We start from the raw sequence: 15,155 nt of genomic DNA on the forward strand, positions 1-15,155 counted from the left end.
AATTCCCAAGCACCCCGCCGGTGTCCCAAATGAGTTGCCATATGAGGACCACTGCCACCTGGCATATGAGGATGGAACCTCTTCCAAAATTTTTTTTTAAGTTTATTGATTTTATTGAAATCACACAACATTCCATACAAATAGATCAATTTTACAAGAATAGGATTGAAAACAAATCAACCCCCACCCCTGAGAAAGCATGGACAGCAGAATAAAACTTAAACCTAGTAAAAATAAGTTAATCGATAAATTAATAAGCGAATATAGATAAATGGAGAATATAAAAGAAATGAGGAGAGAATCTGCTTCCTCAGTGCTTTAAAAGCTTATTTTAATATGTTATTGATTAGATGCTGCCAGGTTTTGAAACATTTCTGCAGAGATCCTCTAAGTGAGAATTAGATTTTTTCCAATTTAAAATAATATATAACATCAGTTACCCACTGACTTAAAAGGGGAGAGTTATGATTCTTCCAGTTTAGCAAGATAAGCCTCCATGCTAATAGTGTAGTAAAGGCAACCACAGTTTGTTTGTCCTTCTCCACTTTAAGCCCATCTGGGAGTACATCAAACACAGCTGTTAATGGGTTAGGAGGGATTGTGACACCACGGCTGTCTGAAAGGCATTTAAAAATTTGGTCCAGAATGATGTTCATTTGGTGCAGGCCCAAAACGTGAGACCCAGTGAGGCTGGAACTTGATTGCAGCGTTTGCAGGTTGGATCTTGCCCTGGGAACATTTTGGACAATTTTAAACGAGACAGATGTGCTCAATATATAATTTTGAGTAGAATAATTGTATGCTTTGTGCACATAGAGCTCGAGTGAATTCTCTGCATTGCTACCTTCCATTCCTTTTCTGAGATTTTGAGTGAGAGATCCTTTTCCCACTGTCCTCTTGAATCTTTGAAAAGGAGGGGCTGTAAATTGTTTTTTTATATTGCAGAAATGCTGTCTAAGACCTTGAAACTGAGCAATATTTTTTCCAGCATAGAAGGAGATGGGAGGTGAGGAAAATTGGACAGGTTCGGTTTAACAGTTTCTAATTTGAAGATAGTGAAAGAAATGTGTTACTGGGAAGTTAAATTTAGAATGTAATGGTTCATAGGATGCAAAGATGTTGTCTATGTACAGATCTCTAAGTTATTTAATGCCAAATGATTTCCAGATATTAAAAACTGCATATGTTTGCGAGGGTTGAAAAAGGTGGTTCTCATGCAGAGACCACCGATAAAAGATTCTCTATCTTAAAATACTTCCTACATTGGTTCCATATTCTGAGTGAGTGAAGCACAATTGGGTTGTTAGTATATTGGCGATAACTTGCATTCATTGGGGGCACAAAGCAAGGAATATAAAGACGTACTGCAGGATTTTATTTCTATTGCAGACCAAGCCTGTGAATGTTCATCTATTTGTGTCCATGTCCGGGTTTTTATAGTTTGTATGTTTGCTGCCCAGTAATAAAATTGAAAGTTAGGTAGAGCCATTCCACCTTCTGCCTTTGGCCTTTGTAGGAACGCTCTTTGGATACATGGATGTTTTGAATTCCAAATAAATGTGGTTATGGTTGAATCTGATTTCTTAAAAAATAATTTATTGATGTATATTGGAATGTTTTGAAATAAAAAGAGAAGCTTAGGAAGAATGTTAATTCTTCCAACTAAGGTGAGATGAAGGGTTGACCATCTATGCAAGTCTTGCTTAATTTTTTTTCATACAGACCTCGAAATTTTGTTGATAAAGAGCTTTATGTTTACTTATGATGTTTACCCTAGATATTTAAACTGATCTGCATGATAAAAGGGAAGGTGTCCAATCTAATATTGTGTGCTTGAGAATTCACTGGTTAGAGTACACTTTTAGTCAAATTAATTCTGAGACCAAAATCTTTTGAAATTTTGTTAGTGCTGTTAGACTGCAGGCACAGTATTTTGTGGGTCTGATATATACAGTACCATATCATCTGGATATAGAGACATTTGCTGTTCAAGTCCTTCTCTGATAATCCCCTTTATCTCATAAGCATTTCTACAGTGAACTGCCAGTGGCTCAATGGCGACTGCAAAAAGTAGTGGTGACAAGTGGTCTCTGGTAGTTTAAAGTAGTCTGAATTAATGTTGTTAATACAAACTGAAGCTTCTGGATTGGTATACAGTAGTTTGGTCCATGCACAAATGTTCAGGCCAAACCCAAATTTCTCCAATGTAGTGAAAAGGTAGTTCCATTCAATCATATCAAATGTTTTTTCTGCATCCAGGGATAATAAAATCTCTGGGATGTTTGACTTTGCGGGTGAATATATTACATTAAACAGGTAGTGAAGACTGGACACTAATTGTTGGCCTTTAATAAATCCAGTTTGATCTTGTGATATTAACAAAGGCAGGATTTTCTCCATTCTTCAAGTTAGGACTTTGGAGAGTATTTTAACATCATTATTCAGAAGTGAAATTGGTCTGTATGATGCACATTGTAATATGTCCTTATTTTGTTTAGGAAAGACGATGATTAATGCTTGGTAAAAAGTTTGAGGTACAATTGTATTGTCTCTAGCCTCTGTGAATGTTGCTTATAGGAAGGGGAGCTAGCTGAGTGGATAACTTCTTATAAAATTTGTCAGGGTAACCATCGGGGTCTGCTGCTTTCCTACTCTGAAGTGACTTTATAGCATCTAATAATCCTGATAGTGCCAATGGTTTATCCAAATCTTCTGCACTAGGAGTATCTATTTGTGATATCTCTAATGCATTCAGAAATAAATTAGATTGTGTCTTGTCTTCTTTTAACTCAGTAGAATATAAGGCTTTATAGTAGTCTCTAAATATGTGCATTATATTTTTACGGACAACGATTTTGTCTCTGTTTGTGTTGGTGATTGCTGGGATTGCATTGCGAACTTCTTGCTTGTGGATTTGTTGAGCTAAAAGCTTATTAGCTTTCTCTCCATGTCCATAGTAATGATGTCTTGATTTATAAATGAGTTGTTCAGTTTCTTTAGTTGTCAAGAGGTTGAGTCTGAATGCAGAGCCTGGCTTCTCATATAAAGAGCCTCACTTGGACACCTGATCTTGATCTATTCTAGTAATTTCACTGGTTAGCTTTGATACCTGCTTGTTTCCAATGTATTTCTGTGGGAAAGATATGAGATAATCTGTCCTCTTAAGAAGGTGTTCAAGGTTTCCCAGAGACCTCTGAGGATGTATTTGTCTCTAGAAAAAAACTGATTTGTTTGATATAACGTCTGTAAAGTTCTCATCTGCTAATAAAAGTGGGTTAAGATACCATCTGCGAGATGAGTATGTGGGGCATAATGATTTTAGCTCCAAGATCAGAGGGGCGTGGTCGGAAATAACAATATGGTCATACTTGCAGGATTTAATCATAGGCAAGAAATGGTTATCTACAAAGAGATAATTAATTCTTGAGTAGCAAAGATGCACTGGTGAGTAGAAGGAATATGTTCTTGAGTTTGGGTTTAGAAATCTCCAGGGGTCTGATAAGTTGTGGTCAGTTACAAACTGTGTAATTGTCTTTGCAGGTTAGATGGCATCGCCCCTGTGACAGGAGACCTATCTAGGTCTGGATTTAAAACACAATTAAAATCCCCAGCCATTATAATTTTTTGAGTGTTCACATTGGGCATGGATGCAAATACATTTTGGACAAAGTCCCTATCATCCACATTAGGTGCATAAACATTTATCAGAATCACTTTACAATTAAATAAAGTACCCATGACAACCATGTATCTCCCTTCAGGATCAGATACAACATCTGATACTACAGATGAGACTGTTCTATGGATAAGAATTCCCACCCCTCTAGTTTTTTTGTAAACCTGGAATGAAACATTTGGCCAGTCCAGTCTTTTTGTAGCCGGAACTGATCCTTGCTTAATAAGTGGGTCTCCTGTAAAAAATACTATTTTAGTGTTTAGACCTGTTAGGTGAGAGAATACTTTCTTTTTAATTTGTGATTCAGGCCTTTAATATTCCAGCTCACAAAGTTAACTGTCCCATCTTGGAGACATTGGTTCTGAATTTTTGATGTCATTATGTAGTCTTAACCGAAAGTAAGACAGCTTTGACCTTAATTTCCAATTTTCCCAGGGGATATTGCCATACAGTCTATTGTTACGTTGGTAGTTATAATTATAAGGATTAAAAGGATAGATTGGAGATAGCTTGCTGTCTTTCTCTCCCCAGTCCGTCACCCCCGTTTTGCCTGCCCGCATGAGGCTGGACCCCACTTCACAAAGTCCCAGTCCTCTGACATTCCTAGAAACAGAGCACGTCCAAAACAAAACAAGCCCCGCAGCAGCACCTTATGAGGATTAAAATTGAGTTATCTATTGCTGATACAGTCTAAATGCTATAATCATTAAAAATAAAACAATCTTCAACAGTCTTGTAATGTTAAGATAGTAATCCCAGGGAATGGTATTAAAAAGTGGCCCTGGATAAACATAGTAAACCCTATTACAATAATAACAACAACAATAAGCCAAAGGTATTATGTTTAACAGTTTCCTTTAGAATAGTAAAAAGTTACTAATTTAATTTCTTACACACATACATACATAAATGTGTATAATTGTAATTGAAACATAAACAGATAGTGATCGAGAAGGGACAAGGATGTATAATTACTGTACCAGTGCCATTGCAAGCAGATCAGACAGCCGGTGACTCACGATCGTATTTCAGGAAAGTGTCGGGATCAGCTTTCTTAACTCTTTATCTGCTTCCTCCGTAGTCGTAAATATGTAATGTTTGCCTTGAATATCCACTTTCAGTTTGGCAGGATACAAGAGGCTGTATCTGATATTGACTTTTCGTAAACGCTGTTTAATATTATAAAAAGAGGCACATTTAGCAGCTGTTGAGGGTGAGAAATCAGGGAAAATACGAATGAGGTTATTTTCAAATATAATCTCTTGTTTCTGCCTGAGAAGTGACATTACATTTAACTTACATTGTAACTTCACGAAGCGCACAACAAAAGTCCTAGGTTTAGATATGTTCGATCCTTGTATGCGATAAGCTGCTGCTATCTCTGTGTCTGATTTAAAGTTTTCTCCAATTATTTTGAAGAATAGTTCAGCTATGAATTTCACTGGGCTTGGACTTTCACGATCCTCAGGTAGACCTTTGATTCTAATATTATTCCTTCTGCATCCATCTTCCAGAACAGCAAGTCTGTCTCCGAGTTTTTTGCATTTGGAATTCACAGCTGTTGCTTTTCCATCAGTGGTGGATGCTAGATTTTTGGCTGTTTCGATTTGAGTCGTGAATGTCTGCTTAATGTCTTCCAGCTGATCGTCAAGTGCTCTTAATTTAGACGCATTTTCCTGAATGTGCTCCTCAATATTTTTACAGCATACCTTTAATGGCCGCCTCAAAGCAATTATATACGTGTTTCTTGAGCATACCATTTATCCCATTTATTTCTTTCTTTACATCTTTCTTCATCTCTTGCTTGAGCTCAGCGATCATTACCTTCAGTTCGGACAGATCATTTCTGCTTTAGTGCACCATAGATGAAGCGGGAAGCTCTATAACAGCCAATATTCCTGGCTCGCAAGGAGTAGATAAATGCACGGACTGCAAGGCCTTTTCCAGTTTCAAGTGATCTTCTGGAATCGGTGAGCTATCGTGACCTGCATCACTTGCACATTTGCTCCCATTTTCGCTCTCAACTGGAGATAATGCAGCGTACCGTGGTCCTGAGAAGTCTGGGCTTTCATCTGTCTGTTCCAGGTTAGTCCCTGAAAGGCCGTACCATGAGCTTGAACTTGGACTTGCCTGTCTTGGCTTGGATGTAGCTTTAGGTTTCTTTTCCATTTCTTTCTGAGCTCCTTTCTTACCGGTCTTGTTTATATATGCTTGCATATACTATAATATAACCCTCGGGTTGGGTAAATAGAGGATACCTTGGGATAATAAGAAATAATAAAAAAATAACACTGCTGCTAACAGATCTCCGCTTCAGACCTCCATCACCCGCAACGGATGAGACCAGCTTCTGCTTGTTTTGCTTGTATTTCTTGTCAACTGGGCACAAAGTCATTTTTCCATTTTGCTGGCCAGTTTGTTTTTGTTGTCCCTCTGGCTTCCCGCCTGGGTAATGTATTTTCCTCCATCTCATCTGGGATGCCTGCTCTCCTTCTACATACTCCACATCTTGAAATTCCACAAATATTGTAAAAGAGTGTATCAACTTTACTTTAGAAAAGAAAAAAATTAACAGTTTGTGAGTTTTTCTCATTTTAAAAGAAAACCAGCTCTGCTCCTCATCTCGCCGATTGCCCTCATTTTAAAACAGTTATATAACCAACTATGAAAAGGAGGGTACCATCCATTCCATCGATCCCTTTCTGTAGCCTGCTTTATCTTGAGCAGGATTATGGAGGAGCTGGAGCCTGCCCCATCAAATATAGAGCACAAGGCAGGAATAATCCATGGTCAGGGCCCCATTCTATTACACACACCACTCACACGTCCACTAGGGCCAATTTGGTATTGACAATCTACATATGCTTTTGGACAGTTGGTGAAACAAGAGCACCCAAGGGAAACCCACACAGGCACATGGATACATAAGGATACATTTAAGATAATCAGTAAACTGTATTTGTACCAGTCAGAATGTGCCGATGAGGGCTCCAAAAGGTCATAGAGGAAAGAACAAAGAAAAAAGCTGAACTGAAGAGGCAAAAAGAGCTAAACATGCAACTGGACAGAATGGCGACACAATGAACAAGTGGCAATTAGTGGCATACATGAGGAAAACGTGAAGTGATGGCCATTAAGGAAGAGTGCCTCTGTTGCAGGACGTGCTATTTTTCAGATGTATCAGGATGAGCCCATTTTGTTACGCAAGCTATGGGGATATTTTTCCACTTTCCGAAATTAAGCTGGAGGAAATTATCAAAACCTAAATGGTCAGCTTTCATTAGCGTAAGTTTGCTTATTTTTGCAGTGTTTAATTAGCATTGATGTGTGAACGATTGGAATGACCATATAGAGACTGCACATTCACTAGCTTTGGTGAATTGCATGTTGCAGAATGTAAAATGTTGTACAACGCTGTTTATGGTCACAGGTATTTGGTACCTTTCCCCATAGCTCTGTGTGAAAGGAAAGAAATGGGTGCCAGCCCATCACAGGAATAACAACCTAGAATCACCATTTCTAATTATCTTTATGGCTTTATATACTGTATGTGTTAGAGAAAAACAATTACGCTATGTCCAGGAGTTTACAAACTGTACATGGACATTGACCAAGCATGTGATTCAAACCCATGATGCTAGAGACATGAAACAGCACCAATAAAAATTCTTCTAATTTGCAATCCTACTTAAAAGCTGCACATCAATATAGTATTCAATTTGCTAGTAAATTACTTTTTCATTGTTAATATCCAATGGCTCTACATTTAAACCTGCTTCACTTTCAGTTGCAGTAAAATGTCTGACCTTAGAAATGTTTGGAGTTGCAGTTAGTTTTAATAATGAACGATCACGGACATTTTTCCTTTCCTCATCGACTGCAAGTAGTCTTCCACAGAGTGTTCACAAGCACTACAAGCCTTAACTTTAAGATATTGTGGTAACCACAAGATAGTCAATAGAAACTTAAACGCTTTTTTAAGTTTATGTTTACATCCTGGAACAATATTCTTGAAAGACAAAATTGCTGTAAACAGCTTCAGATGCATGTTGCTTTCGTGCTGTTCAATTTCAATATTTAAGTCTAAACTCTACCCATGACAGTGGCTGTCAGCAGACAAACAAAATTGAAATGTATGGATACCTCAAGAAAAATAGTTCCAAGAATCAGTGATTAAACAATTATTCCCAGTTTCTCTTCATTATCACAGGAATGCGTCATAAACATAAAAGGCATGTCTTCTTAAATCAAAACGATTTGCTTCAAAGTGCTTGTATTTGGTAAGTTTTAAGGCTTTTTCTTTCACCTCTTGAACCCCAATATACTTCATCCTCCTTGTAAGCTGCAAGAACAGACTGGATATTTTTTTAAATTTATTTTTTAAAAAAAAGCTTCACTTTAGAACACACCTTTATACAGCAAATAAATATATACCATGAGTGTGAAGAAATAACTTTGACTTGAAAAATACCAAACTTATCCATAATAATTATGTAAATATTTTTTGAAAGATTAAGCCACCTCACAGGTGGCAGTCACCTGCAGTATAATCCATCTTACCCAGCCACCACCAACAAAAATCTGTGTGAGATTTTTTTATCCCGTTTCCAATCATGCTTACTTCATCAAATGCTCACTTTATGAACACACTCGAAATCCCACCATCCCCACAAATGCCACACTGATTTTATTTCCCTGGGAGAAGGGTTTAATACTATGAACAAGCAACTAAGCGAAACACTTTTTTTCTCTGAGGTTCTCATGACTCCATGACATGACATCTGATCGAAGCAGGTCCTTACATGAAACTTCAAGAGGTGCAAGTACAATGTAGCTGCACTCACAGGTACACTAAGAAATATTGCCTGTGCTGTAAATTGAAACTTAAAGAGCGCAGCTCAGAAAACTAATCTGTAGGGACAACATACAGCAGACAGATCCTGGTATGGTAGTTGAACACATGGCGCTTGAGCTATAAAACTGCATGCCACAACACTTATGCTAAAAGCAGTACTTACAAATCAAGTATGCCATCAAGTACTTCATGAAACACGTCATTCTCAATAGAGATAAAACTGTCATCAGAATTTGACTTAAGCTTTGCATGTAACATTGCTTGAAGGTGGCTTGTTGCAGAAACAATTTATTTCATGTACTATGAATGACCAATCCTAGACAATTATACATCATTAGATTGGGCTGGAACTCTGCTATCCAATGGTAATGAACCTTTAACTGTATGTGACTTGAAGTAGGTAAGATCTTTAATAAAAACAAATTTACCTAGTTATGACACGCTGCTCAGCTCAGGATATACATGTGCAAATCATATATTTTAATAATGAAAGAGAGCAGACAACATGGATACTTATGATGTATTAGAAAGAAGACACCCTTGGTTAAGTAATACTACCATTATTATTGCTTTCAATTGACTTGTGGGTTTACTGCAACGTACTCAAAGAACTTTGAAATTTGGCAGTGTCCCGCATGTGAGACACCTCATGCTTAAATGGCTACATATGAAAACAATAGGTAAAAAATAAACACAAGTAGCTGATAGTAGCAAATACACAGGTTTAAAAACAGAAGAAAACCTGAACACAGTACTCCAGATGATGCCTTACCAAAGTTCTATAAGCCTAAGCCATCTGTTTTCTTCTTTTCTTAAGTCAACCACTGCTCTTCATTTTCTTGCGATTTGATTGAGTTGTTGTTTGTTTGTGGGCGTGGTCTGTATTGTACTTCCTGCTGAGTGCACATTCGTTGTCAACTCCTGCACACATAGAAACCGATCACCATGACTTTGAAATTGTGTCATGGCTAGTCTCAAAGCTCTGTAAGACAATGGAGATCACAGGTATGTGCCGTAATTGTCTACAACTCAGTAAGGTTTTCTAAATTAAAATTCCGACTGAAAATATATGAAAAAATTGCATAAGAACATAAGTGACAGACTTATCTTTATCTGTCTGAAATTTATAATCTAAATCTTGGATAGGAGGTTCTGTACTTTCTCACTGATGTCCTGGTCAAAGGTCAATCACCATGAAAATTGTGGAGCCTCCAAATAACTGTTGTCTTTCTTATCATTTTTTTGTTTCCAGGCCAACCAAAAAATACAGACACTATAAATTTTAAGATTCTGTTTTTTTTTCTCTCTTTAATAAACAGATTTTCTTAACATGGCCTTGTTCATCTGGATATTGCTGTTTAGTTTAAAGTGCCTAACTGCCTGTCCTCCAAAGTGTACTTGTGATGAATCCGAGGCTGTCCATTGTCAGGGATTGAATCAAGAGGAGCTGATAGATCTTGCAACAGTTCAAGAAAATGCTTCATATTGGCTAGAACATGTCGAGTCACTTGACGTCTCCAACAACAACCTGACTTTTATTGACCAAAACATTTTTTTGACTGCGAAAGTCCTCCGCAAACTCTACTTGCAAGGTAATAACATATTTTTCTTGCCTGCAAGTCCCTTCAGGGCTTTGTCTAATTTGACATTGTTAGATTTGAGTAGCAACAATATTGAATCCTTACTTTTTGGATCTTTTGATGGAATGGAGAGCTTACAGACATTAATTCTCAGTTTAAACCAAATCTCTTCTCTGCAAAAAGGAGTCCTTGAAGGAGTCCCAGAACTTCATACTCTTCACCTGAGCAGTAACTCCATTTTTACTATCGAAGAGGGGCTCTTTGACAATTCAACAAATTTAAAAAAACTCTTTCTTGCCAATAACAGATTTACAAACCTACAGGAAGGGTCCTTTCGAGGTGCAATCAACCTGGAAATTTTAGATCTAAGCTCTAATAATATCAGTGCTGTACCGGTTTCTGCATTTATTGATGTTCCTAAGCTAAAGAGCCTATATCTTTTTAAGAACCAGCTTGTTATGGTACCATCTGAAGCTTTCACTGCTATCAGCTCTCTACATATTTTAGATATTAGTAACAATTTGTTATCTGATGTCCTGGAAGGTGCCTTTCAGTGTCTAACTGAGCTTAAGCGATTAGACCTAAGCTTCAACTATATCAAGGCTTTCTCTCCTTCAGCATTTACTGACTTACATAACTTGTCTGTGCTCAACTTGTACAACAACAGCCTAACTAACTTGTCATCGGGGGTCTTCCAGAACCTGTTAGCTTTAAGGGAACTGCATCTTGATGACAACAACCTTTTACATGTATCCCCAGATATTTTCAGCAACACACCAAATCTAATGGAGCTTCAAATGGACAGCAATCTACTTTTGAGTCTTCCTGATACTTTGTTTTCCCAGCTTCAGCAACTGAGGTTTCTCTATCTCGATAACAACTTCTTCTCAAGAATACCACCATTCTTTTTTCAGCAAGTCACAAACCTGCAAGAACTTCAGCTCCATCACAATAAATTGGTCTCCATACCCCATAATGCATTCAGCAGCTTGAGATTCCTGCAACAATTATATCTCAGCCATAACTCTCTGTTTGAACTGGAGCCCACGCTTTTCCATGCACTGTTACACTTAAAGGAGCTTTATTTGAATAACAATGACATCCGAAATATATCGAACACACTTTTTCAGAATCTTACAAAACTACAAAGGCTTCATTTACATGACAACCACATTTCTTTGATTGAGCCTGGGATCTTTGATGGACTTGCTTCCCTGAAGGAACTTGACTTAAGCTACAATAAGCTGTTGAGCTTAGATCCTCTCATTTTCCAAAACTTACAAAACCTCAGAAAGATCCACCTTAATAATAACCGTCTCTTGGTCTTGCCTCCAGGAATATTTCATTCACTCCACTTGTTAAAGAAACTCTATTTGGAAAACAATCACCTTTACCAACTTTCTTCATATATATTCGATAGTTTAACTCATCTTCAAGTACTATACCTTAATTTCAATGATCTCCAAATGTTTTTAAATGGCACTCTGGATCCCCTGGTGTCCCTGAAGAGGATCTACTTGGGAAACAACCCATGGGACTGTACCTGCCCTTCTGTTCTGTATTTACACCACTGGACCCAGAAGTATGCATCAATCATTAAAGATAAAGTTACATGTTTTTCCCAAATGAACAGTCTGACTAAATATGTGAAACAACTGAACATAATTCCCTCAGAATGCTCAGGAGCTGATATTATACTGGATACAAACCATTTAAAACCTTGGTTTTATTTGATTTCGCTATGCAGTATATTACTCTTCTTATTTTTTACAAGTTAATTTTTTAAAAAATGATTAATGTTCAGATCTGGAAGCAAGCTACCCATAACCAAACCCATTTTGAAATTTGAGATATGAGATAATGGAATACCAGGCTCAATAGTCTTGTGTAGGTTAGCATTAGTTGGAGTCTCGGTCTCCAGTTCATATTCTAAATATGAAATCTATGGAGATGTAATCCTATAATGTGGCAATAATTTATCAAACCATTTGCATTGCATTGCATTAATATGCATAATGTGGGTATAGAAAATTAAAATGATTGGACATGTTTAAGAGAGTTACTGTTCTGTAACGTTGTCAAAGTAGAAAAATATTCAGAAAGTTTACAGACCACTTCATATTTTACACATTGTATTATGTTCCAGCCTTACGCTAAAATCATTTAAATTCATTTTTCCTCACATCAAAGACACTCGATACCACAGAATGACAAAGGTGAAAACAGGAATTTAGAAATGTTTGCTCATTTATTGTATTAAAAACAAAACACTGAAGTATCACATTGTCACAATTATTCATAAGCAGCTTTGGAGTAGATTCCAGATTCGTGGGTATGACAAGCTTCACACATCTGGATTTGAGGATTTTCTGCCATTCTTCTCTAAAGATGCTTTCAAGCTCTGTCAGATGGGATGGGGACCACTGGTGGACAGCTATTTTCAGGCCTCTCTAGAGACTGTGGTCACTGGAAGGAAATACAAAGAGAAAATGTTGGGACGCCAACCTGGTCAACCCCATTTAATTATGATAATCATCCAAACAAAAATGAGTGTTCGATGGCACTAAACAAACAAAAGTCAGGGTCCTAGGATGATAAATCCTTTCTCAGCCTGTAAGCCTGTACTAGTCATGGAGGGAAGGAGCTCTGTGCTGCGTTGCTTCTTGTAACAATTGATGCCTCCTTCCGGGAAGCACAGGATATGTTACTGGGGGACAGAAGGGGCAGAGTCAGTTGCCCTGACTGGACATCTTCTCAGCACTGTGGAAGGAAAAAAAGGAGACAAGGTTAGCGCCAGCATTCCCGCTTGACCCGGGGTGGAAGAGCCTGGAGGATGATCCACTGACACACATAAGTGATAAAATGTTCAATTTGGTTCAAGTCTATGTTCTGGCTGTGCACCTAAAGGACATTCCCTTTCTTGTCCCTAAGCCACTCCTGCATTGTCTTTGGTTTGTACTTAGGGTCATTGTCCTGGTAAAAGTTGAGCCTTAGTCCTGTTAAGGATATTTCTGTACTTTGCCCCATTCACGTTTCCCTCCGCTCTGCCTAGGCTCTCAGTCCCTGCTGCTGAAAAATAATCCCACAGCATCATGCTGCCACCACCATGCTTCACCATTGGAATGATACTGCACAGGTGACGAGTAGTGACTAATTTCCTTTAGACATGATGATAATCTTGTTTTCATCAGACCAGGGAACCCTGTTCCTCATAATCTTAGAATCTCGTAGGTGGCTCTTCTCCCACAGTTGCCCTGTTTGACTGGCTGATCAGCACTTGAAGAGTTGTAGTTGTTCCAAAAGATATATTCCATTTAAGAATTATGAAAGACACTGCGCTCTTGGAAACCATGAATACTGCATGATTTTTTGTAGCCATCCACAGATATGTGCTCTTACACCATCCTGTCCCTCAGCTTTTTAGGCAATTTCTTCAATCTCATGGCTTGGTTCTTGCTTTAATATGCATTGTCAGCTGTGGGACCTTCTATAGGCAGATGTGTGCCTTTCCTAATTATGTCCAATCAATTGAGTGACCACAGATAGATTCCAAAAAAGGTGTAGAAACATCTCAATAGAAAAGAATGTGCCTGAGCTAAATTTCAAGAGTCATAGCAAAGCATATGAATACCTGTGTCAAAAATGATATTTTATTTTTTTATTTTAAATACATTTCCAAAAATTTCTAAAATCTTAAAAAATTATTTTAGCGCAAGTCTGCAACATAGCAAAATGTGAAAAAAATAATAGGGTCTGAACTTTACGAATCCACAGTAAATACAGTTTGTATATCTGCAAATGCTGGTCCAATCCAATGTGTGCTAATAATACTATATACCCTCATATGCATTTCAGCAAAGATTCCTTTAATATTCTCTTTATCTAATATTCTAAACAAATTATCAAAAATCAATGAATAGATGGATTACTAAATTAGAAAACCCGTTTTTATAGCAGGGTTTTTGGAGGGCTTAACACAGAATGGCCTCAGGACAACTCAGGTCAAAGATGAGTTATCTGCAGCTCTCTGGTTAGTGCAACTTTAGATGCAGGAGGAGATGCAGTGAGTAGTAAAATCTGTCCTAAAACATTTAGGAAATGCTTTGTCTTCAAGAAACAGCTGTCTGTCCAGTTCACCAACTATGTCAGAAGCTAGCTAGTGGTGTGCAAAAATAAGAACTAAAAATAACCTGACATTCGATAGCGTAATGCAATGCCAAAATAAATATAAAGTAATGAAACAAACTATTGTTATAAATTTGATTGTCAAGTGTTATCTTCATATACAATTTTTAAAATTAATACTTTAATTACTGTGGTGGGCTGGCACCCTGCCCGGGATTGGTTCCTGCCTTGCGCCCTGTGTTGGCTGGGATTGGCTCCAGCAGACCCCCGTGACCCTGTATTTGGATTCAGCGGGTTAGACAATGGATGGATGGATACTTTAATTATATTTGAATAGTAAAATTCTGTCTTGTGTTAAAAAGGTGTTAAAAGTATTGTGTAAATGTATATTTTATATAGCAAAATTGTTTTTATTCTTTCACATGTGTATTGTACATTTTGTGCTTTAAATAAACAAGGATTAGATTACTTATGAAAGTTTGCATAGTAACACATTTTTGTTGTTTCACAGGTACAGTAGGTTTAAAAGTGACATAATGTGCTAATGAAAATGGTCATAAATAAATAGAAGTGATTCAGGATTGCTTGAATCTCCCCCAGTTTTGTAGTGAGAGGTTTTAATGATTAATTTTTGATTTAAAAAATGTTGTCTAATTGAAGAATAGGGTACCACATCTAAACTGCTGCTATACCTTAAACCCACAGTTAGTACTGGGCAAACTTAGTGTAAATAAATCAGTTCAGTTTAGAAGGCTGACATGCCAACATCTGATATAGCATTTTTGGAATGAAAGTTCTTTTTTTTATTTTATTAAATTCAAAAAAGATTCCATACATGCAAGTCAAGTTAAACAAAACTAGTTTGAAACAAATCAATCCCCATCCATGAATGAGAGAGCTTGGTCAACAGAGTAGCACT

At 37.4% G+C, this 15,155-nt stretch overlaps 1 protein-coding gene across 2 annotated transcripts in view; it reads left to right on the forward strand.

Annotated features, from left to right (window-relative positions):
* Positions 1-14,463, forward strand: part of si:dkey-182i3.11 (insulin-like growth factor-binding protein complex acid labile subunit) — a 32,165-nt gene extending 17,702 nt beyond the window's left edge. For both annotated transcript variants that reach the window (XM_039769546.1, XM_039769547.1), the window contains exon 2: positions 9,851-14,463. In XM_039769546.1, the coding sequence (XP_039625480.1) occupies positions 9,851-11,889 (2,039 nt within the window). In that variant the 3' untranslated portion in view covers positions 11,890-14,463. The remainder of the gene's footprint in view (positions 1-9,850) is intronic.
* The last annotated feature ends 692 nt before the right edge of the window (positions 14,464-15,155 follow it).

Source organism: Polypterus senegalus, chromosome 11 (genome assembly GCF_016835505.1).
Source record: "Polypterus senegalus isolate Bchr_013 chromosome 11, ASM1683550v1, whole genome shotgun sequence".
NCBI lineage: Eukaryota > Metazoa > Chordata > Cladistia > Polypteriformes > Polypteridae > Polypterus > Polypterus senegalus.